A 23,022-nucleotide genomic window follows, 5' to 3' on the forward strand; every position below is an offset into this window, starting at 1 on the left:
TCTTGCTCTCACTCTTTGCACTTGCGCACTTGGCCTCTCTCTCACTCTCTCTCTTTCTCACTTCCTCTTGTTACCCAGCAATCGTAGAATATAAAGGTATGCCCCTCACAATGGTTTATTCTTTGCGAAGCCTGGCATATGTGTCAATGGGTTTGAACTTGTTTTGAACTTGAACAATCAGAATTACCATATTATGTTGTGTAGATGAAGGAAATGTTGTATTATCAAGTTATGTATTTTCAACTTGGCAATGCAATTGAGTATAATTTAGGGTACCTCCTTATCGACTCCCTGCACCCATAGTTTTCCCCATATGTGCTCATCGACCTCACACAAAGCGAAACGAAAGTGTAGGTGTGCGTGTGTGTTACATGGTGAAACGCAGAGAGAGAAACGCTGCGAAACGAAGTGGGAACTGAAACGAGCAGCGCTGCCGGCGTCGCAATCGCAGTGGGCATCGCAGTCGGCGTCGCGAGCGAACGGCGGAAATTTCTGTATTTTCAAATTTCAGCTCATTTCAACGCGCACTTTCAAGCGGAGCGGTTCGTTCGTTTTGTGAGCGCTCGACCCGATTCGATTCGATTGGATTCGCCATTCGCCTGCTCTCTCGCTTCGTGTGTCGCCCCACCAAATATAACTATAACATACAAAAAAAAAAAAAGCAAAGAAAAAATCAAATCAAATACTACTACTCGAAACAACAAAATCGAGCACACACTCGAAAATTATATACAAATCGTAAGGCAACTAAAATATCAAGCAAACGGCATGTGGCAACAAAGAGATTTGTGCAAATGAAAAATTTATAAGCACCAAAAAAGTTGAGCAATTTTTTACGCAAGCCAGGAGGAATCCGTATATTTTATAATCAATTCAAATCAAATCAAAATACATAAAGGTGTGTAAGTGTTTCGAAGTGTTTGCTATCAAAGTTGTAAAATGTTTGAGCCATATGTGAAAATCAAGAAAAAGCGAAGTGTGCATGAAATCTATGAAAATGAGAATTTAGAGCAACAGCAACATCATCATCAGCAGCAGCAGCAGCAACAGCAGCAACCTGCTACCAGCGATAATTGTTGCTGCGAGAACGGTGAGCCTCAGAATGCGCCTGAAGTTGCAACTGCAACGGTAGCGGCAACATCTGTGGCAGCAACATCTGCGGCAGCAGCATCAGCAGCAACAGTGGCGACTGTTGCCACAGGAGCAGCGGCCAGCAGCAGCAGCAGCGGCAATTGCAGTCGCCTGCAGCAATTGATATCGACGCCACCAGTATTATTGCGCAGATCGTCGCTGCAACAGCAGCAGCACCAGCAACAGCAACACCACCCACACACGCCAGCAGCAACGGCAACACCACCGCAACAGCAACAGCAGCAAGCTGCGCCTTCGGTTTTGCAACAGCATTTGGGTCACCTGAATTACGAAAGTGGAGCAACTGCAGCGGCTGCAGCAGCAGTAGCAACCAGTAGAAGTAGCTCGGCAACACTGGCGCAGCATTTGGCAACACCCAGCAACATACTGCAGGCGGCATTCGGCAGCAGCAACTTGCAGCACATACTAACGCGGTCCGCCCCCTCGCCCTCGTCCAGTGCGATTTCCTCCAACAACTGCAGCAGCGCCTGTGCGGGCAATACGCACTACATCGGTGGTAACAGCAACAGTGGCAGTAGCAGCAGCAGCAGCAGCAGCAGCAACAGCAATCACCACAGCAACAGCATCATTGCCAGCCGCCTGTTCGGAGCCGCCTCCTCCTCCTCCTCGTCCTCCTCCTCGTCCTCCTCCTCCGCACCAGCGGCCTCCTCATCGGTGGGCGCCTCATCCTCCTCTTCGTCACACCATCTGCATAGCCATCATTCGGCGCTGACCAACTCCATAACGAATCGCATCAATCAGTCCATCAGGCGGCATCTGAACCAGCAGCAACATCACCATCCCCTCAGTGCATCCTCGTCCTCCGCAACGGCATCTCCATCTGCATCCACATCATCATCCTCCTCCTCCTATCAGCAATCGTCGGTACAACAGCAACATTATAATTGCGCCCATCCTGCACAGCAGCAGCACCACCACCATCACCACAGCAGCAGCAGCAGCAGCAGCAGCAGCAGCAACAATCAACAGCAACCACAACAATCTCCTCTGTGCCTAGTATTATTAGTTAAATGCCCCAATTCTAAGGAATTTTGTAACGCCGCCGCAAATTTCTGTGATAAAAGGTAAATATGCCACGCCCATTGGCCCATTTAAGCGCGATCTTTCCGCCCCCCTTTTCTGATCTCTTTGGCCAAGTAGTTAAATGAAAACAGAACACATCTCTGTAGGGCTACTAGACACATTTGCATAAATATTATTGCTGTTTAAATGCCAGCCATTGGCATTTGTGCACTTGAGCCATTAACACCTACTATAAAAAGCAGTGGCTATGGCAAATGCATACTATTTATATGCTAACTAGGTGGTCTTGAATGTGTGGCGATCGGTTAATGACAAAAGTTGAACTTTAAGGCATTATCTGAATTATCTGCGAAGTCAAAGAAGACCTTTCAAAACTAACCAGTATTGCATTTAAGCGCAAGAATTCATTATCATATGAACTTAAGATCCAAAACATCAAATTCTCACACAAAAAAAAAAACCATCCAATAAGCCAAACTGAGCTCAAATTGGCCAGCTTAGCAACAAGTAATTGGCAACACAAACGGACGCACATTAACCAGTGTCAACAATCGTTGGCCCTCCAATTGGAAACCGAAATCCACTTGAGATGAGTGTGGCCCAGAGTGTGCTGATGACCCAGTTTAGTTTCCAGGACCTTTTCCACCCCGAACCCCTTGCGTTCTTGGCCACGTTTCGAGTAACCATTGTCACATCCTTGGGTAACGGCCACAACAAACAAACAAAACCGCCGAACAAACAACAGTTTGTTTTGTAAAAGTTTCTCAGCCATTTTTTCGATGGCTATATGTGCATATATGTACGTATATATTTAATTTTGATGACTTGTACTTTTTCCGTATACGTTGGTTTCGGTTTTAGTTAGCAACCTCGGGGGTAACCTAAATGGTTTTTTGAGATGACCTTACTTGCGTAAGTAATTGGTTTCTTCGGTGTGAATGAAACTCAATGATTTGCTTACTAATTCCATTGATCACCCTGAAACACCCGAGTTTTGTACTACATTTCGCCCCATCGAGAACTGGAGAAATGTCGTAACTTTTCCCCGGGGCGAGTAAACACACAGAACTTAAGTAATTAAGTTCTCCCCTATATATCAGCCACCCTTAATAGCTGCCTCTCTTTCCACTGGCCGTAGGCTTTCTCTTTCGCTCCGGCATGCTCTCCTTTTCGCTCTCGTTGCTGCTGCTTTCACACGGTGACCCCAAAAGGCGTTCGCCTAACCTCAAAAAGATGAACAGAAAATATAACAATTTGGTAAACACAAATGCTGATGGTTGGCCCTCTCTACTTCTCTACGGCATTTTATTTTATTTATTCTCTTCTCTTAATTCTTTTTTTGTTTCTTGTGCTTGAGTGGCTCTCAATTTTCGGCTAATTAATGGGCGTGGGCGGCTTGCGTGCCAACCTTTGTCATTTGGGGTCAGCAAACAGCTGCAACAGCAGCAGCAACATCTACATACAAGCCGCAGCTGCTGCTTCGTCATTGAAGAAGAGAGCTGCAGAATCGAGACCATGGCTCGTGGTCGGTTTCTTTCTTAATGCTTTTGACCATGTGCCAGTAATTGTTAATGTTAATGTTATTGTTATTGTTTTTGCCGTACTTATTCACTTTTCACTAGGGCGCTGCGTTCTGAATTTCGTGCACTTGTTGCTCATTTTCTCTGGCCTTGCTTTGCTGCAAATTGCCCGATAATCCACAGCATTTCGAACAAAAAATGTTCTTTGTCCCAGACGCTGAAGCCGCCGACGTCGTCGCCGTCTGACGAATATGAGTCATGGGCCGCTGATTGCGGACTGTTCTTTATCAGCTGGCTTTCGACTGAAGTCTGCAGCCTTTCCTAAAAATGCCGACAAACATTATTATTAAAATAACTGCGGGCTTGTGGAGAAATCAATTCTGAGAATTAGTCTTTACGATCAAAATTGAATTGGAAAAGTTAATTCTATGAAATAATTGTGATATAATTCAGTTCCACACATCTATTTAAATTTAAATTTTCAGCATATGAACAATATCATTTCCAAGCCTTGACACCAATAGTCGAATTCAACTTTCATATTTCGCTTCACAGGGCATTTCCGTTTCGAGCTCCAAAGAAAAACCCTTACTGCGTTTCGAATACAGGGTGTATATGTATTATATGGCCTATAGTCTTCCCTTTGGTCTCGGTATGCGGTTTTTGTGTTTTATCTGCTCGAATGGGAAGAGACGGGAAGTTTGCTTCACTGATTTTCGCTGTGAAAGAGCTGGCGTTGCTGGTCATGTTGCTCCAACGCTTGGCAACATGTTGCTGCAACATTATGCAATGAACTTTTCGGTCATCCGTTTGCTGTGCTAATAAATCAATTCCTTTCCCCCAAAAATCCGAGTTCAACCAATTATTAACAAATCGTGTTGTGTTGCCAGTGCAACTTTCCAATTTTTGCTAGTTGTTGCCTGCTCGGTAAATTTTTCAGTTTTCATAAATTATTTAAAATGTAAAACTTTCATTAATATAGCCGCCGTTGAGCAAAAAACGAGTAAACATTTTTATATTTTTACTATAATTGAACTCGGCGCTGAGTTTTCACTTTGTTTAACACATTTCACCCAATGATCGTAAACCGAAAATCTCGCCCGGTCTTTCACTCAACCCACATTTTATTTAGAACAGATACAGATCTCTCGAAGAAATCAGGAAAGAATTTCTAAGCCAATAAAAAAGAAGATCTTTTAAGCCAACAAGATCACGACGCTTGCGCCTAAAGAAAAAGTAGTAGAAATCCCAAGCAAAACGCCACAAAACAAAAAAAAAAAAAAAAAAAAAAGAAATGAAATGAAATGAAAGAAAAGAAAAAAGAAAGCACGACAAAAACAAAATGTGAAAACTCATGAAAGCCAATTTCTTCTCTCTCGCTCACAATTTGTTTAGAAAGTGCAGAGAAAGAGGTAAAAGCGGCAAAATGCAAACAAGCTAAAAGTTTGGCCCAAAACGTTTCAACGTTGAAAATTGGGCACACAACATGTGGTTGGTTGGTTGATTGGCTGCTTGGTTTATTATTAATTTATTGATTTCATTTCTGATCCGCTCTGCCCGCAAAACTTGTTTGCAACTGAAAATTTATTATCCAACAAAAGCAGCTGGTAAAAGGTGATATTGCTGTCCATGTGTGTGTGTATGTTTTGAGACACGCGCTAAAACGACAACGTGCTTTCGGCAAAAGAGCGCAAAGAGAGAAACTAAGAGATAGAGAGAGAGATCTCTCAAGCTCGGCTTGCAGCTACGTCATCAAACAAGTTTTTACGATTACATAAAGTCGCGTTCCGCTGTCAGCAAACTTGCTCTCGTTTCGAACTTCGTGTTTCCACTTTTCGTTGTTGTAGCATCGGGTTTATTGTTTTTCTTCTTGTTTATTGCTTCGGTGAAACTCGCTGCCGACTGCGCTGCCGGCGTCGAAGCTGAGACGCCTACGCGCCTGCGCACCTAGAAAAATATGGATTTTTATTGCAACACCTAAGCAAGCAACATATTTAACTGGAAATCGATATTTAGAGCAAATCATCGATATTAAGTGATGGACTGGATTTCGATTTTCACCGATTTTTTTATCTTTTGAGAATGGTGCTTTTCTATAATCTACAATATCATATTAATTACATCTTTCGATAGTTAATGTTTATTCATATATGGCAATATTTAATGTGCTTTGAACTAAATATTTATCTAATATCTGCTAAGTACAAATAATTACACCTCATTTCCTTTTGCGTAGCATATTTTCGCTCATTTTAATTTGTTATTAGCACGAGCATAAACTTTCATTTGCATATGCTGCAATGCCCAAACAAAAAAAAGTGTCAAATAAATTTAGCAAAAATGGTTTTGGTTTGTGTCGGCCTAGTTTTTTGTTTTTCGGCTACACAAAAAGTGTGACACACGTTGATTAGCATTTGAAATCTGTAACGCAAGCAACGCAGCAGTTATGTAAAAATTAACAGCATTAAAGTTATGCGTTGAAAATGGGACGCGATTTTATGGATTTTCGAAATGAGATCAGAGCAAACAAACAACTACAGTTTCATAAAATAATACAAATAGAACGGTTAATCATAACCATCACTTTGGATTTCTCACTCCTGTTTCAAAGTTTATTGATCCATTAATTGGATTAATGAAAGCAATGCTGTGGAAAAGTCGAAACAGTTAAGGGTATAATTATGGAAGCATAATTTTCCACAACTTTCAATTGTTTTCATTAGTGCGAAAAACAATCGCATAGGCCAAACAAGGCAGTTAAAAAAATGAGCAGCAGGCAAATTTCACTCTACTTACATGATTTCGTACGCTTTATATAACAACAACAACAACAACTGCGAATCGACTTTCACGAAAAACTGCAAGCAAAACTGCAAATGCGAGCGTGAGTGCGAGTGCGACAGCAGCACGGCCAGAGCGGGACAGGGCGAGACGCCAAGCTTTCTCTCCCTCCGCAGAAATGCCGACTGCAAAGTAACTCCAAAGGCAGGCAAATGGACGACGCATCGAATCCGTCGACGGAGTCTTGAGTGAAAGACCCAAAACGAAACTCCCCCCACCAAAGCAAAAAAAAAAAGATCCGAAACCAAAACGAAGAAACCGAAAGAAATGTTGAGCGTGGGAGTTTTTAAAATGAATATGCGTCAAACTGTTGACACTCCGCAAGGAAATTGGGAGAAAGAGTTTTTCGGTTTGTCGTGTGAATGGCGGTTGGGCACACTCTAAAAAGTGGAGCTTAAGCGGATTTTATATAGTTACAAAATATACTTTAATTCATGATATAGCTCCCTGGTTTTTCTAACACATTTTTGAATATAGGTGAAATAATCTTTTAATTAAGAATATAATACCTATATTGAACTTACACATTACATATTAATATTCTATACTTTAAGGATTAAATTGCCATCTATCCTAGTTGATAGTTTTTCCCTTAACCCCTAACCGCCAATTAGTTGTTCCCTGTGCCCAAAGTTAACCCTTTTTCCTCGGTTGGGTGGGTGTCATCATTGTTGTTTTTCGTTGTTTAAGATGTTGTTTGTGTTGTTGTTTTGAACGTTTGTTGCCTCTGTTGCATTTGTAGCGGAAGTGAAGTTGTCGAGTTTGTTTTGGGAGTTGGACTGCGTCGAGTTTCTCTTTTGAAATCATTTTCATTGGCATGAAAGTTCACATTATTTAAATTAAATTGATGCCGCCGTGGCCGTCGCTGCTGCTTCTTCTTCTTCCCTCGGTCTGCTTGGCGACTGAAAAATGAAAATGAGGAGAAAAAAAATGTATCTTTGCATCTGTGTTTTTGCAACGACGGCGCCGCGTTTATGTAAAAAACCAAAAGAAAAGCGTTTCCTTTTGGCTCGAAAACAACGGCGACAACTGAAAAGCGTTTTTCACTCAACTCATTTGTTGTTGTTGTTGTTGTTGTTGTTGTTGTCGTTGTTGTAGTTTAGGCGGCGAGTGAAAGGAGCCTTTGTTGTTGGTGAAAACGCCAAGTGAAAAGCCATGCGATAATTTGTTGTAAAAAAAAAAAATGAAAAATTTTCACCATTTTCGGTGTCGCTTGTTGTTGTTCGTTTCGTTTATTATTGCCTTTTGTTGTTGCTGCCTTTATCAAATTTCATTTAAGTGCTAATGAAAAGTTGCCGGAAGTGTGGAAAGCGCCAAAGCGAGTCTCTGCCAAATTATATAACTTTTCCTTCATTTTTTTTTTTTTTTGCATTGAAAAGCCACAGTCTTTCTTTCATTTTTATCCCCCAATGAGCGAGCAGCTGGTCAAATGAAAAAGAAAAAAACCCGCTTTCCCGAACTAAACCGATTTATTAAATGTTTTAACGCGTGCTCCCCCTCCATTTGTCATAAATGCACATCCATGTTGATCGAGATCGAGGAGCCCACCACACAAATGGGCGATCCCCCGTGGAGATGAGTTCTACCTACCGATCCATGACCAACTGCATTCGTCGCATCCCAGCTGTTGTCGGCTGTTTGTCGATGCCTTTTGGTCCTGAGATCTTTCGGATCCTTTGGACCACACTCGCACACTATGTGGGTTTGTTCTGCAGCAGAACTAATGGTTTTCGCTAGCTAAGTAAGCAAATCGAATGGCGCATGACCACGGGAATCGGTGGGATTTGAGTCTAGGTGTGTGTTTGCCAAACAATTTCAATTTATTTACACTCAAACGGAGTAAATACTATAGTTTTCTATGGTCAGTGTATGTTGATGGAAATGAAGGAGAATAGAATGTTATTCAATATTCAACAGCTTAAATCCAATATATAAAATGTACTTTTTGTCTTCCATGAGTCATGCTTTTCACCTTTGCCCAGCTTTATTCGATTATCAGGTTCTTGACTACAACTTCTACTTTACTCTACCCCAAGTTCAACCTTCTTGTGCCCAGACTTCTGTGATTTTGTCATTCGCCTTGTGGCGCCAAACAAATGAATTTCAATGTCATAACAAAACAAAAATGTTTGGCTCCAAAGGCCCTTGGTTTGGGATGGGTGTATTTTGGATACGGTGGGAAACAGAGCGGGAGAGGGAGAGAGCGAGAGCGAGAGGGAGCTTGAGGCCCCAATGCCAAATCAATGTCATTAACATTAAGGCACACTCACTAAAAATTGAATAAAGCGGCTTTACTGAGTGCTAAAAACGCGGTCTACGGTTTGTTCACCTTGACGAGCTGCGTCAACCTTTTGATGGCTCACACTAACACTCGCACTCACACTGTTACACACACGAGACCCATTGAAGGTCCTTCAGCTGGATTTGATGATGGCCATCAAATCGCCAGCAGCCGCAGAAAACGGGCAGCACCTTGAAAATCTCAACCTTGTCGAGCTGAGCTGAGCTGTAAATCGCTCGTGTGCCGCAGCCTTGCACAGATTTTTCCGACATTTTCCACGCCTTGCATCTGCACAGGGAAAATTCTCAGATCGATGAATCCTAATTGATTGTCCTTAAAAGTCTCAGTCTTACTAATATACTAATATAGTTGGAATTTGTTGAATTATTCAATTAGTTTTGTAATATTTTTCTCTCTGTGTAAGAAAGCCGTTTCCTCTGCCATTTGCCGTCTTGCATCTGCATCTGCGCACACACACACACACATGTTATTGTTGCTTTTGTGTGTCAGCAGATCCTTCTGCACATCCTCCCCCACCTCCTCTCTCCTTCTCGCTCACACCATCTTGCACCTTTATAAGGTGAGTGAGTAGCTCACGTTCATGTTCACATTCACATTCACCTTCACCCTCCGCTCAGCGACTGGCTGACTGACCCATTGTTTGTCAATTTTCCACTCCTGGCCAGCATTTTCCTGGTCCATTGTTTGCTGTCATCTGCAGGGCTCTTAAATCCTCCTGCCTGCCGAGATTTTCCGGGTCCATCATTCAGTTTTCCACTGCTGCTCCTGCGCAACGGTTGTGCGTGTTTTCCTTGTGATATTTTAACGTTAACGTTTTATATATTATTTCTATTTTGTTGCGGCTGCACTTAACTTTTAACAATCGCTGAATGCAATCGGAAAGCTTCGAAAGCTCTATCTTCGTCATTATCTTTATCTGGATGGGATCTGCTCTCCGATTTCTGTGCGGAATAACGGACCTTGAGAACCATTGCTCTTCAGCCATTATGAACGCTCCACTTTTTGGCGCATTTCGTTTCGTCGTCTTGTCCATGCGTCTGTGTCTCGTCCATCGTTTTAATTAGCAAGAAAAATCACTAAATCCTGCAAAGGAAAAACTTCTGCGTGAATTAACTATATATATATTGTGTGACTCTGTGTGATATTCAACGGGCGGCAAGCTGGAGAACTCGCTGCTGTTGAAGCTGCTCAATCTTTTGGCCAGGAACTCGAATTCCGACAGTAATTTCGTCAAAGTTGAGTTCGAGCGCAGCATCATGGATCTCATACAAGAGCCAAGGTGACCCCCACTCCGCATTCTATACTCAGTAGTAGTAAACCCATCATAGTTAATATCAACTTAAGCGCTTTGATTAGCTGCAGCCTCTGCTATTCCGTACTAATCCCGATCATTTCCCCTTTACGAATTCCTTGCAGATTGCCGGTGAACGAATGTCAGGCAAGCCAAACAGCTAGAGTCACCTCGAACCTGCACGCATCCAGTAGCACGATGGCGGTCAGCCGTGTACCATCGCCGCCCTTGCCGGAAGTTAATACGCCAGTTGCCGAGAACTGGTGCTACACGCAGGTAAGTGCATCCAGACCCCATGAAAGGATTAGGTTTCCACATCCCTGTCTGTGGGTTTTCGGCATTCCTATGGATTTGCAAACATCTGAGCCAGCCAGCAGCCAACCGATCGGATTTCACAAATATTGTAAACCGAGAGTCCATATGGTTGTAAGTGCATTTCCGTTGCGAGTGCACAGGTACAGGTGTGTTGACTGGCTCAGGTGTAGGAAACCGGATAAGTTTGTGGCACTATTTACGTGGGAAATTATATATTAACCCCACTATTCGTTTCATTCGCAGGTCAAAGTGGTTAAATTTAGTTATATGTGGACCATAAATAACTTTAGTTTTTGTCGGGAAGAAATGGGTGAGGTACTCAAATCGTCCACATTCTCAGCCGGTGCTAATGACAAACTAAAATGGTGAGTATATAAATCACTAGCTCCACTGAACCACAAGATACTTATTCGTTTTTTTTTTGTGCCACACAGGTGTTTACGGGTTAACCCCAAGGGTCTCGACGAGGAGAGCAAGGATTACCTTTCTTTATATTTACTGTTAGTTTCGTGTAATAAATCAGAAGTCAGAGCCAAGTTCAAATTTTCCATACTGAATGCGAAGCGTGAGGAAACCAAAGCAATGGAATCCCAAAGGTATGTAGTGCAATCTGTAAACACAAACGATTGATCATCGACTAAAACACATATATTCCCCTCCCGCAGAGCTTATCGTTTTGTGCAGGGCAAAGATTGGGGCTTCAAGAAGTTCATCCGCCGCGACTTCCTGCTGGACGAGGCCAACGGCCTGCTGCCGGAGGACAAGCTGACCATCTTCTGCGAGGTCAGCGTCGTGGCGGACAGCGTGAACATCTCCGGACAATCCAATATCGTGCAGTTCAAAGTGCCCGAGTGCAAGCTGTCCGAGGATCTCGGCAATCTCTTTGACAACGAGAAGTTCAGCGACGTCACGCTCTCCGTGGGCGGTCGAGAGTTCCAGGCGCACAAGGCCATATTGGCAGGTAAGAGACCAGATCAACAGATCTCCAGATCACCAGATCTCAGCAGACCACACCTTATGTTTATTTGACCAGTGACGAACGAGTATTTGTCTTAAATAGTAATTATTATACATTTCATTACTTGCAGCGCGCAGCGATGTCTTTGCGGCCATGTTCGAGCATGAGATGGAGGAGCGAAAGCTGAATCGTGTCGCCATAACCGATGTGGATCATGAGGTTCTTAAAGAAATGCTGCGATTCATATACACGGGCAAGGCGCCCAATCTAGAAAAAATGGCTGATGATCTCCTAGCGGCTGCTGATAAGGTGAGTGTGCCCCCGAATCGCGCGCTCTTCCAGAAGGTTTACTAATCAAAGATCTTGTTTATATTGCAGTATGCACTCGAAAAGCTGAAAGTGATGTGCGAGGAGGCGCTGTGCGTCAATCTCTCTGTAGAAACAGCAGCCGAAACACTAATATTAGCTGATCTCCACAGTGCGGATCAATTGAAAGCACAAACGATAGATTTCATAAATACGTAAGTTGTTACATGGACTACTACCACCTCTGATCCAATCAGTTGGCTAACCGATGATTTTACTCGATTTACAGTCATGCCACCGATGTGATGGAAACCTCCGGCTGGCAAAATATGATCACAACACATTCACATTTGATAGCGGAGGCATTTCGTGCGCTCGCAACACAACAAATCCCACCAATTGGACCACCAAGGAAACGCGTGAAAATGAGCTGAAACAACAATGCAACAACCACAAACAACACACCAACAATAACAACAACAACTACAGCAACAACAGCAACTACAATAACAACAGCAGCAGCAATTCGTACACCAACTACAATCAACAATCAACAGCAAGAACAACCAGAACAACAAGTAACCCAAACTACAACAACCAACAATCGATTCAACAATCGCAACAGAAAGCAGAACTCCAGTCGTGTGAGAAATCTGATGGATCGATTGGCGGAAAACCTCAAGAATGCATACGGCAATACTACAAACGCAATAGATTATGTTAAACGCAGACAGATAATGCAAATGCAGGAGCAAAAGCAGAGCGAGCCGTACCGTTTATTGTTTCGATTTCAAGTAATTTAATTCACTTTGATAAACTTGATTTTAAATGTATTTTATTTGTTGATTTAATATTACCTTATGATTAATATGTTTACGAGTAATAATTATGAATTAATTTTAATCTTAAGTCAAAACACAACTTGAAACAAAAGCAGCAATTAAAGAAGAAACAACAACAAAAAAATACCTAAAAAATAATGCAAACAAAAAAAGAGCATAAAAAACAAAACGGAAAGTAAAATAAATTAAATTTAAAGTAAAGTAAAAACTAAAAGTAAAAATCGAAGGCATAAATACAAGCAGAAATAAAGAAATTCACTGAGAAAGCGTAACTATTATTATTATTATTATTACTATTATTACTATTATAATTACCGATTACTGCGTATAATTACAAAGCGTACACTTTGATTGTGATGTATATTCGATGAGTATGACTAATGAGTAATGATACGGATATGATAATGAAGTTGATTTATATATTGTGTATATGTAAACTCGGAAAAGTTTTCAGAGCATTCAAGGTTTAATTGCACCCACCACCCACCAAAATCGAAGAACTCCTTAAAACCGAGAGAATGTAAAAATGTATTGTTTACCAGAGTTCTAAACTTTAATTTACTTATCATCGCTGAATTCATGCCTGAACTTTTGTTTTTCGATTCCCCTCTTCTTTTCTTAAGTATCTAAATTGCAAAATCAGACGCCTGTTTCTCTTTGTTAAGCGCAAAATGTAATTAATTTGTTGTACAAAACTATGAAAACAAACAAACAAAGCATTGTCGAAATAAACGCAAGCAGTAGCAATTTGTGTATAGTAAGCCGATAAAAGTGAAAAACCAACACCACTCTTGCGTCGATTCATTTTGTAAAGGGGAGATTCTCTTGGGTGGTTTCTCTTCTGATTGATTCAGAACCATTCTACCATTCCCACAAACGAAGCTTAAAAATGTACGAGCGAAGTAAACGTGATAACAATTATCTAACTATTAAACAAAAGAAATGTGCGGCGCAGGAGATAAGGACATTTTTATATGCAAAAATGCTGATCGCAGACTCGGTGTGTACAATTCAGGTATTCAGGAAAAGGGGTAGAATTTTGCAATAAACTCTAAATAATATTAATGGGAGCCAGCCATGAACGATTCCCATTGTATGTGTACTTCCGATTGACTTCGCATGTGATTTGCTATCAAGAAAGTGTAAATAAACTAGCCTTAGTCGCAGCAATTACATTTCGTTTCGAGTGCACAATTAACTAGTTACAAGTCCAACGCTTTAATCTGTGTATGTGCGTGTCTGTATAGTAATAGGTAACCGATATTAGCCTTTGGAATGGATGAGGAGCACGGGATGGCCAGACGGTAGAGAGTCTTATAATTTTTGGCATGCTTAGCTATGTTTAGTTCGCCTCTTCTAATCCTTAAAATCGTATCCAAATGCGGTCATCCCCGCAGTCGTGGAGGAGCACTTGCAGTGCTATTTGAAGTTTAGTGTTGCTATATGCTCGCAACTGGAGCTGAGGAAAAAACTAGCTCTAGAATGTGTATCTTCTAGCGAAGCGACAACTTTTATGCATGCCAATCTAAATGTGTAGAAATTGACAAACAAAGAGCGAAAACAAACACTGCGCACTCATGGGCAATACAAGTGACATTAACACAACATTTTTAAAAAGCGAAATTGTAATTGTATTTAACAATATTAGATAATAAATTAATATGTTCTAAAATTACGCCGATTGGCCTATTTCTTCTCCTGCTCCTCGAGGAACTGCTGCAGCAGTGCGCCATCAATGGGAATGGTTAGCTGTTCGGAGCCATCAACGCTCCGTTTCGATTTGACCAGCTTGTGGTCGAGGAACTCGGTGAGCTGGGCACGCAGTGCCAGATCTGAGCTGACCAAAAAGGCTTCGCGACAACTCGAATAGAGATCCCTGAACGGCATGCCCTGGTACGTGGCGTTGCCCTTGTTCTTCAATTGATACTTGACAATCAGCATGTAAATGCCACGCGAATTGGTCGTTAGCGATGAGAAGACACTGCGCATCGAGGAGAGGGCCAATTCGCCGGAATTCTGCACCAGCAGCGAGTTCTCGAACGCAGTTTCGTTCGTATACGGCAGCATTGTTGTGCAGTCCCACCACGAGAAGTTGAAGCTGCTCAGCTTTCCCTGGTCCCACACTGCAAATTCGGTAACAATAATTAGTTTTGCTGTCGCAGTATACAGATCTCAAAGCATTGGAGCACTCACACAGTGGGGTATTTATGTGATCAATGGAGGCCAGTAGATGAATGTTCGGTACGCGCGCCAGGCGCGAAAGAATCGCCTGTGCCTTCACATTGCGAAGCATGGCTCCATCCAGATTATGGACGATTAAGAACAAATGAGTTTCTGGTATCAATGCGAACTCCTCCTCGATCATATCCACTGCTTCGTGTGGATTAGCCGGGCTAATGCCCGCATCCAATATGTCGCTTGTGATGCTATCCAGCATATCCTTGATGGTCAGACTGGGAAAGAAGCCATTCACCACCAGCACCGTTTGCTTTTGCAAAACTTCCCGATGGAATGACTGCAGGAGCTGGCGCTTAGAGCCCAATCCATATAGGAGTATATTGAAGCCCTCATTCAGAATGCACATCCACTTGGGAAAGTACGAACGATACTCCTCCATTATGGCATTAATTGAACTCTCATGCTCCGCCGATAGCTTGATTTCCGACAGCAAACTGAAAACACGATCGGCGGCCAGACGAGGATTCTTTAGGCGATCCAAGGTGTGATCCGAAGTGAGAATCTTGCTGCTGGCATGCGAGTGAAAGTAACCATCGCTCTCGGGCACAAACTCATTCGATTTTTTGGCCCTCGCCGATTGTCGCAGTCGGGCTGCCGATGGAGTTTTCGGCAGAACAGGAACTACAATGACACGGCGGGCTCTACTGGGTGTTTTGGGCTCATCATCGGCGGCGTCGTTGTCGGAAGAGTTGCCTGCATCGCTGCTACTGCTGCTGGAGGAGGATTCCTCGTCACTGGGCCGGAAGTCGCTTTCCTCTCCAGAAAAATCCTCATCTGAGTCGGCTACTATTTTGGCGATTTCTGAAAGTGATCATGAATTTATACATAATGGAAAAAGTCGTGAAATGACGCTGAAAAAGTCTACCCACGATTCTTGACGCGGGTGCGCACATGGGCGGGAGTCTTTGGCTGATCCGTGGACTTCTTGCGCTTCGTATCCGGCGTCTTGACACCCAAACGCGGCGTTTTCGGGGTCTTGGGCGTGCAGGGCGTGGCATTTAGGGCGGCTAGTGCCATGGCATCGCGTTTCTTGGGCGTATTGAAGCCAAACATGCTGGTGCCGGCCACATTGTACTCGGATTGGATGAGATGCAGGTCCTTGGCAGTGGGACGGGCAGCATTCTCCGACTCCTCGATGCTTTCTTCTTGTTCCTGATCCTCCGCATCGCTGCTCCGTTCATCGGACATTTCCACATAATTCACAACAATACGCTCCTCCTGGTCTTTTCCATTGGTTTCCTTCTGGTACGCCTGGTATTTCTTGGTGGGACTTGGACGTCGGGTGGAACGCCGACTGGTGACCTTGGGCTGAGATTCCACTGCATTGCCAACCATTGCCGTGTTCAAGTCCCCGGATTCCTCCTCTGAATTGGTCAGGTTCTCAATGGACATGAGGTTCTCCTTCCGCGGCGTCTTGTAACCGTCTTTGTTGCTGGAACTCATCTCGCTTGCCACTTCACTGGGGGCCCTGATTATCAAAATATTCAATTGGTAAACAAATAGTTTGCAAAATATACTCAATGCTCAGAAGTGGCGGGAATTATCGATAACTAATACACGTCAAGAGTGTGGCCAGCTCTCGACCTAAGAAGTAGCTAAGTTTCTAGCTAAAAAAAAAATAAAGGGGCGTGCCAATTAAAACACAAATATAGAAATGTATATATATTTATTAGTGTATTTTTTTTTTAGAAATATATACATTTTTCGAATCAGAATGGAACCAATGATAAAAACGTTAGATGCCCTCGCTATCGATAAGTTGAAATTACAATCTGGTCACTGACAAAAGCTGAAGTTTTTGTTGGCAAAACGTGCGTGAACAGCGGTTATTTTTTCAATGTCACAAATTCTTTACGGATTAACCACAAACTTCTCGACGAGAAGGAATGTGGACTAAATATACATTTTAAATTTACGTAAGATACATACGAATATTTATTTACAAAATCTTTGTGGCCATATTTTACCAGAAATTCAAGGGCAAAATAAGTTAAAATTAAAGCATTTAAAATCGTTAAGTTGAAGCAATACAATATTTTTAAATGGGAAAATTACACTAGGTTCTTATTCCGAATGGCGGTCGTCAATGGACTTGCGGTGCATTTTCAAATAATATTGGCAATATTGGAAAATTATTAACACAAACATGAATTGCGTTTTCAAATATGTTCAAAGAGAGTAGTCAACATCCACGAAATTTGCTTGGCAAAGTTGATTGTAACTGGAATATGTAGAATATGTAGCATATGTTGTGTCGTTTTAATTCATGTTTTAAAACATCGTAAGACTTATTCTTTACTTTCAATTGCCGATTAAGCTTACTTCCATCATGGCTGTAAATCGAGAAGGGATCGATATCGATATCGTCCTGTTCTCTTTCTTCCCACGTTCGTTCGCTGATCTGAAACGCGTGCCCGGCAAGCTTGGAATTTAAAGCGATTTCAGTGATCTTATCGCAAGTTTGTGAGTGAAGCACGTACTTTAATAAAAAGGATTCCTTCTTTTTCAAACCGAAAACATAGAAAGTCCGCTCGTCCAGCGTAAATAGATTTTCGCTTTGTACTTCATCGCGTGCTCCGTTCCGTTCCGTTATTTTTGCCATTTTTCTGCGTTTCTTTAACGCGCCATTCTTTCATTCACACGTTCTTGCGTAGTTCCTTGGAATTGAAGAAATGGAAAATAGTGAGGAAAAGCCGTGCGTCATCTGTGGCACACTGGCCAGATTGATGTGCCAGCGCTGTGGAGAACCGTACTGCAAGGAAGAGTGCCAGAGATATGATTGGCAGAGGCACAAGTACTTTTGCATCGTAATGCCGTGAGTTTAATTAGTAAATTCGTTGCGCAGCAGTGCATTTTTATACAATACAAATGCGTTTCCAGACCCTTGGTGGCGATCAGGCCTCTTCAAGCGGCGTTGAATCCAATCCAGAGCGAAGAGAACCATGTTGCTGTGGCTGAAACTCACACTAAATCGCCAATCCCATGTTTGGAGCCCACTGTTGCCGTGCCGAACAAGCAGGATCTCTCCAAAAACTGGCACGAGCATTTGCCGCCGTCTGGCACGGATTTTTTCGAGTGCCGCGTGACCTTCATCGAGAACGATGGAGCCATCTGGGTGGTGGACGTGGCGAACGTGGAGACCATTGAGCGCATGACGGCCAACATGCAGCGCTGCATGCAGAATAAGAACCTTATTCGTATGGAAAACGTGCAGGAGGACACCCTGGTGTCCATCAGTGTGGGCGACAAGGTACACCGCGGTCAGGTTTTGAAGGTCTGCCAACAGAAGCAAGTGGCCGATGTCCGGATGATTGACTACGGTCTAACAGTAGCTACACCGTTTCGGGATATCTACACCATTGTGCCCAAAATGGCCGAAAACCAGGCGTTCGCTTTCTGTGTTAAATTGCCCACGAACACTGGAGTTCATGTCAATAAGAACATGACGCTCCGTCTGTTGGGAACCAAAACCCGCGACGGCGTTTATCACGCCCACCTAAAGCCCAAGATGATAATACCACTAAGTTTGCCCTTGGAGATGCTGCAGCTTAATCCAGAAGTCAAGGTGATCCGGGTCTTTAAGGCAAATCCAAAGCATAACGAGCCGCATCTGGCGCTCCTCCAGATCAACGTGATGGGCTCTGTCAACGCAGAATTAAACTACAGCATGGCCGGGAAGCCGAAACAGGCATTTACGCTGCCTTACCCCGAGGAGAAATGCACCTTCTTTGCGGCCGCCCGCACTAAGGATGGTTATCGGCGAGCTTTCCTATTGGATCATATCGTAAAACCGACGCCCACCTTTTTGGTTTACGAAATGGACGAGGGTAGAGTGTCCATAACCACCGAACTGAGTCGTATTCCCAGCGAACTAATTGATCTGCCCATTCGAGTGTTTGCCGCTCAGCTGGAGGACTCCGTACCCGAGGAGCTTCAGACTCAAGGTGCAGAACTCACGGTCAAGTTTAAGCTGGATAATCCGCCGCCCAAGGAAAAGTTACGCTCGGCAAATGCCGCCTTGAATTCTAAGGGCGAGCAGATATGCATGGCCCGCCTGAGCACGTTCCTGGGTCAGATTTCCAATTTAGGCCACAAGTACTGGCGTGAACCCATCGTGCATGATTCCATCGTATTCATTTCCCACTTGGTCAGCTTTAAGGAGGTATACATCAGCACCCCAGATGCCAAGCAGTATGCGGAAATTTTCAAGCGCCTGGAGTACAAGTGCGCTCCCATTAACGAATCTAGTGACGTTTCCGTTGGCAGCATCGTGCTCGTTGTCTCCAAGCAGATGGGACACTTCCGGGGCGAGGTTTGTGGATATTTATGTTGCAGGGTTTTAGGGAAATCTAAAAACTTTTCGAATTTTACAGATATTGAGTAATGCTAGTGGATTGTTCGAAGTAAAGAACGTTGATACGGGTGCCACCCAAAAGGTGGAGTTGGCGGAAATACGCAGATCCTGTCGCTTCCTGGAGAATTTGCCCGTGTATCTGATGCGTGTACAGTTGCAGAATATGTGCAATATTCCGGATGCAGCTGTGCCAGTCAACAATGCGGCCATTCAAATGCTGCACAAGCTCTGCGCCCAAGAAGAGCTGCTAAAGCTCAACATGGTAGATGCAACTACATCGACCGCGGACCTGCTGTTCAGCTCCGGCGATTCGCGCTCCTTGACGGCACGATTGCTGCCTCTTATATTTACACCGATACAGGAAAAATCGGAAGTTGCACCACCGAAGGCTGCTCCTACTCCGAGTCCATTGCCTGTTGCATCTCGCAAAGAGCAGAAGGTGTCTCCACAGAATCTACTTCTGCTGGATGCAGTCTATGATCTGCCTTCACTGCCGCCCTCTCCGCCGGAGTCGCCTTCTCCTGCCGTTGTGCCAACTAATAAGTCTGCTTCCCACGTTCTGCCCATTAAACGCTTTCTTTTCAACGATTTGCCCAAGAATCTAGCTCCTTTAGCCGACAAGGTAAACCTAATCCTTATGAACGCTGATGGATTGCCGCAGACTGGCTACATCACCGCAGCCTACTTCAAGAACGGAAAGGCAGCCGAAGAATTCAATAAAATGCTTAGCTTGGCAGGCAGTCAGGGAGCATGTGACCACAATGCTATTCCGGGTTACGTACCAAAGTAATGTCCTTTCGATATTTGCTTGTCCTTTTCTTATCACACACTTTATCCCAAATTGCAGCGTTGGTGAACTGTGCCTGGCGCTCTTCAACGAAGATAAGAGCTGGTATCGCGGAGTCTGCCAAAAGGTAAAGGACAATATGGTCAAAATTCTATTCTGTGATTTCGGAAACACGGAATATGTGGCCGTGGAGCACCTGAAACCGATTTCTCACGATTTGATATGTGCCGTCAATGCCACGAAGTGCTATATAGATGGTATGCACATAATCCCATTCAATTTCTGCCCAGAGCATTAATAAAAATTCATTGCAGGCTTCGACAAATCAAAGAATTTTGCGGCTCTGGAGCAATTTCTCTTACGTAAGGCTAAATTCTCGTGTGGCGTTAAGATTGGCCCTGAACCCGATACTCGCCTCATTACAATTCCGGATATGGAGGCTATTCTAAACACACCAACTGCATAATTTTACTTAAGAACTAGCATTCCTTCATGACTAGCATTAGAAGTACATCAAAAGTGTATGTTCAAACATGATTTTGATATTCATTTTCAACGTTAATCGTATTGTACCATTAAGTGCAGACCACAGTCTATTTTCGAACATGGTTTTGACAATCATTCGTTTACATTTATTCCAGCACATAAGAGAGATTTGACTAAGAGTAAGATGTTGATCGTTCATTCAGAATTTCTTTAATTTTTTATCATTGACTGGAATTCATTGTTTGTACTACAAAGAAACTCCAATAAGTAGACTACACTTAAGAGAACAAATATCATCCATTATCGTTATTTTTTTTAGTTTTTATTATACGGGCAATACCAGCTAACCCCCCCTTATTTATAATGAATGTTTTACACGTTCGTCGATTTCATTTATTAGTTTCTATGCCTACGAACTCGACTGACTCGTAGTGTAATACATCAAATCAATTACAACAGCAATAATGGTATTACAACAAATAACAACAACACTCATTGCTCAGCCAGTTTGGCCAGCAGCTCGTCCACAACATCGACATTGCGCACGGAGATTATACCACCTGCATTTCGCTTCCAATCGGTATCGGCTTCAGCATCCTCAATCAGGTACTTCAATGGCACTGCCTTTTGCTCCGCCACACTGGCCGCATAGTCCAGCACATCTCCGCCGAGCGCACGGAGTATGGCTTGCGGAGCACACGTGTCCCACTTGAAGGTGGAGCCTTTGCTAAGCAGATACACATCCACCTCGTGGGTAATCACCTTCAAGGCCTTATGCCCAGCACCAGCGGAGAATGCAAACTCGTAGCCCAGATCGAGGAAACGCTGAAGGATATCGGACTGTTCCGAGCTGGAGAAGATGCCCAAACGGCGGTTCTCATCGCGCGCCTCGAAGTGGCAGTTGTGTGCCCTCACCGTCGGCAGGCAGACGCCCCAGAACATCGAGGAGCTGTACACGTTCTCCTCCAGCTTCTCCCCGAACGGCTGAGCCACCACTCCCATCACCGGCACTCCGGTGTCCCGTTCGTAGACGCCAATCAGCACGGTGACGCAGTCCAGGCCGGTGGACGTGATGCCGGGAAAGTCGGTGAACATGGTGTCACCCGAAATGTACTCGGCGGTAGCGTCTGCAAAGTATTTCGATATCGGGTGAGTCACAAAAATGTATACACAATTGAGATTCAAAAGTGAACTTAGTGTATTAGCTCGTCGGTTTGCGATTGCTTGAGATCGTGATATCATAATCAAGGCATACACACATAAATAAACAAAAACTAAAAGGAATTACTCATACGATGCATAAGTATAATAAATTAGAATCTTAAAGAGAAAACAAAGTGGGCAGATCCACTTTAGTGGATCATATTTAGATTCATAAGTAACAAATCCTTTAGGATCTTCTAAATAGTTGTGGGTGCTACGAACCAATGGGATCGATCCAGATGCCCAAATTGCCGTAATCCAGTTCGTCCGGCAGTTGGGCAATCTCGCCCAGCTTTTCGCTGCTAAAGCTGACATCCCGATGGACTTCGGTGGCCAGAGCGCTGGCCGCATCGTCGTGCCCGCTGAGTACAGCCTGCAGACAGGCGGCGGTGTCCTCCTCAGTGGCACCCACTGCAATGGTGACACTCTCGCCCAGTTGGTTGGTGAAATTGGGCGATTCCTCGCCCAGAATGGCATCCTGCATGGCGGGAAAGAGTGCACCCACCTCGTGCTTGATCGTCTCCTGGATGAGGACATCGGCCAGGGTCTTGAAGTCGTGCTCGAACCGCTCGTTGGCCTCGGATCCGCTCTTCTCCTGCACCAGCAATGCCAGGAGCTGCCCGTTGGAGCGACATGTCCTGGCTATGTTGGCCGCCTTCTCCGCACAGTTGATCAGTACGCGCAGCAGACTCGCCTGCTCGCCGCTCATCCTGTTCCACCAGTTGCCTTCTGTCGCCTATTTGAGCTCCATTTCCATACCCATTTCCGCACTTTTATGGCTTCTTATAATTTTATTCCTTCTTCGCCAGCTGTGAATTTTTTTTCGGTATGTTTTTCTCTGCGCCCACGAAAACGCCTCGCTGGAGGCACTGGAAGGCCGTTCAGCTGGTCACACTTGTGAAAATACTAAGCACTGGAAATGGAAATACTGAACTAAGGCGCGTAGTTCAAATATTTGAACTCTTATTAACTTATACCAAATTAATGCATTTTACAGTTTTGTAAGCATTTTTCATGTTTATAACAGTTGTGCTTAAGTAATAAGTTTAATTCGGAGCATCTCCCTAAATTACGTCCGAAGGACTTTTGGGGCAGCTTTCACATCTTCATTGGAGCAATTTTAATTGGCAATTAAAAATTACGCACTCGCCGCTCCTCGGGAATCATAATCATGGCCAGACTTTTCGAGCGCTTTGTTCCAGCTGCGACTGCCGCATAATTTGCACCCGATCTTATCAGCGAGCACTGCTAATGATTCGCATTAATGATGCTGGCCTACATGGCCCACTGCTGCTGCTCCCGATCCTCGCCAGACTCCAGACTCCAGACTCCAGACTCCATGCCTCATGCCCAGCCTTTGGCTGCTTGGCTCACGCACTTTGGCATCTTTTGAAATGGGACCAT

The 23,022-nt window shown here is 43.8% G+C and overlaps 4 protein-coding genes across 8 annotated transcripts in view; 2 read left to right on the plus strand and 2 right to left on the minus strand.

Annotated features, from left to right (window-relative positions):
* The window catches only part of LOC6606454 (protein roadkill), a 59,224-nt gene extending 45,886 nt beyond the window's left edge, over positions 1–13,338 (plus strand). For 2 of the 4 annotated variants that reach the window (XM_032722453.1, XM_032722452.1), the window contains exons 3-9: positions 10,255–10,405; positions 10,688–10,809; positions 10,879–11,040; positions 11,110–11,405; positions 11,533–11,711; positions 11,781–11,923; positions 11,998–13,338. In XM_032722453.1, the coding sequence (XP_032578344.1) occupies positions 10,328–10,405; positions 10,688–10,809; positions 10,879–11,040; positions 11,110–11,405; positions 11,533–11,711; positions 11,781–11,923; positions 11,998–12,142 (1,125 nt within the window). In that variant the 5' untranslated portion in view covers positions 10,255–10,327 and the 3' untranslated portion in view covers positions 12,143–13,338. Of the gene's footprint in view, positions 1–525; positions 2,217–9,837; positions 10,118–10,254; positions 10,406–10,687; positions 10,810–10,878; positions 11,041–11,109; positions 11,406–11,532; positions 11,712–11,780; positions 11,924–11,997 lie in introns of those variants that run through there. The other 2 variants (XM_032722451.1, XM_002031221.2) reach the window with 2 other exon arrangements.
* Positions 13,339–14,157: 819 nt separating this feature from the next.
* On the minus strand, positions 14,158–16,324 carry LOC6606455 (origin recognition complex subunit 2). Its single transcript, XM_002031222.2, has 4 exons — positions 16,306–16,324; positions 15,658–16,247; positions 14,744–15,589; positions 14,158–14,673 (listed from the first exon to the last, which is right to left on the minus strand). Exons 2-4 carry the CDS (start codon positions 16,229–16,231, stop codon positions 14,237–14,239), a joined length of 1,857 nt encoding a protein of 618 aa, XP_002031258.1. The 5' UTR covers positions 16,232–16,247; positions 16,306–16,324; the 3' UTR covers positions 14,158–14,236.
* Positions 16,325–17,157: 833 nt separating this feature from the next.
* On the plus strand, positions 17,158–20,724 carry LOC6606456. 2 transcript variants are annotated; one of them, XM_032721703.1, is made up of 6 exons: positions 17,158–17,251; positions 17,443–17,603; positions 17,669–19,100; positions 19,162–19,928; positions 19,990–20,186; positions 20,244–20,724. In XM_032721703.1, the coding sequence occupies exons 2-6, from the start codon at positions 17,461–17,463 to the stop codon at positions 20,393–20,395; spliced, it is 2,691 nt and encodes an 896-aa protein (XP_032577594.1). In that variant the 5' UTR covers positions 17,158–17,251; positions 17,443–17,460; the 3' UTR covers positions 20,396–20,724. The 2 variants fall into 2 exon arrangements, with proteins under 2 accessions (XP_032577594.1, XP_002031259.1); XM_002031223.2 differs by having other exon boundaries at positions 17,158–17,603.
* A 61-nt stretch (positions 20,725–20,785) lies between these two features.
* LOC6606457 (inositol polyphosphate 1-phosphatase) lies at positions 20,786–22,459 on the minus strand. Its single transcript, XM_002031224.2, has 2 exons — positions 21,841–22,459; positions 20,786–21,542 (listed from the first exon to the last, which is right to left on the minus strand). The coding sequence occupies exons 1-2, from the start codon at positions 22,325–22,327 to the stop codon at positions 20,908–20,910; spliced, it is 1,122 nt and encodes a 373-aa protein (XP_002031260.1). The 5' UTR covers positions 22,328–22,459; the 3' UTR covers positions 20,786–20,907.
* Positions 22,460–23,022: the final 563 nt, after the last annotated feature.

Source organism: Drosophila sechellia, chromosome 3R (assembly GCF_004382195.2).
Source record: "Drosophila sechellia strain sech25 chromosome 3R, ASM438219v1, whole genome shotgun sequence".
Taxonomy (NCBI): domain Eukaryota; kingdom Metazoa; phylum Arthropoda; class Insecta; order Diptera; family Drosophilidae; genus Drosophila; species Drosophila sechellia.

Bases quoted from the DNA above. Each gene is read 5' to 3' on its own strand.
- LOC6606455 (XM_002031222.2), bottom strand. From the start codon at position 16,231: ATGAGTTCCAGCAACAAAGACGGTTACAAGACGCCGCGGAAGGAGAAC. The intron at 15,590-15,657 runs GTGGGTAGACTT...GATCACTTTCAG, and splicing joins GCGCACCCGCGTCAAGAATC to AAATCGCCAAAATAGTAGCC. The intron at 14,674-14,743 runs GTGAGTGCTCCA...CCGAATTTGCAG, and splicing joins TCACATAAATACCCCACTGT to TGTGGGACCAGGGAAAGCTG.
- LOC6606456 (XM_002031223.2), top strand. From the start codon at position 17,461: ATGGAAAATAGTGAGGAAAAGCCGTGCGTCATCTGTGGCACACTGGCC. The intron at 17,604-17,668 runs GTGAGTTTAATT...ATGCGTTTCCAG, and splicing joins TACTTTTGCATCGTAATGCC to ACCCTTGGTGGCGATCAGGC. The intron at 20,187-20,243 runs GTATGCACATAA...AATTCATTGCAG, and splicing joins CACGAAGTGCTATATAGATG to GCTTCGACAAATCAAAGAAT.
- LOC6606457 (XM_002031224.2), bottom strand. From the start codon at position 22,327: ATGAGCGGCGAGCAGGCGAGTCTGCTGCGCGTACTGATCAACTGTGCG. The intron at 21,543-21,840 runs GTTCGTAGCACC...AATACTTTGCAG, and splicing joins CATCTGGATCGATCCCATTG to ACGCTACCGCCGAGTACATT.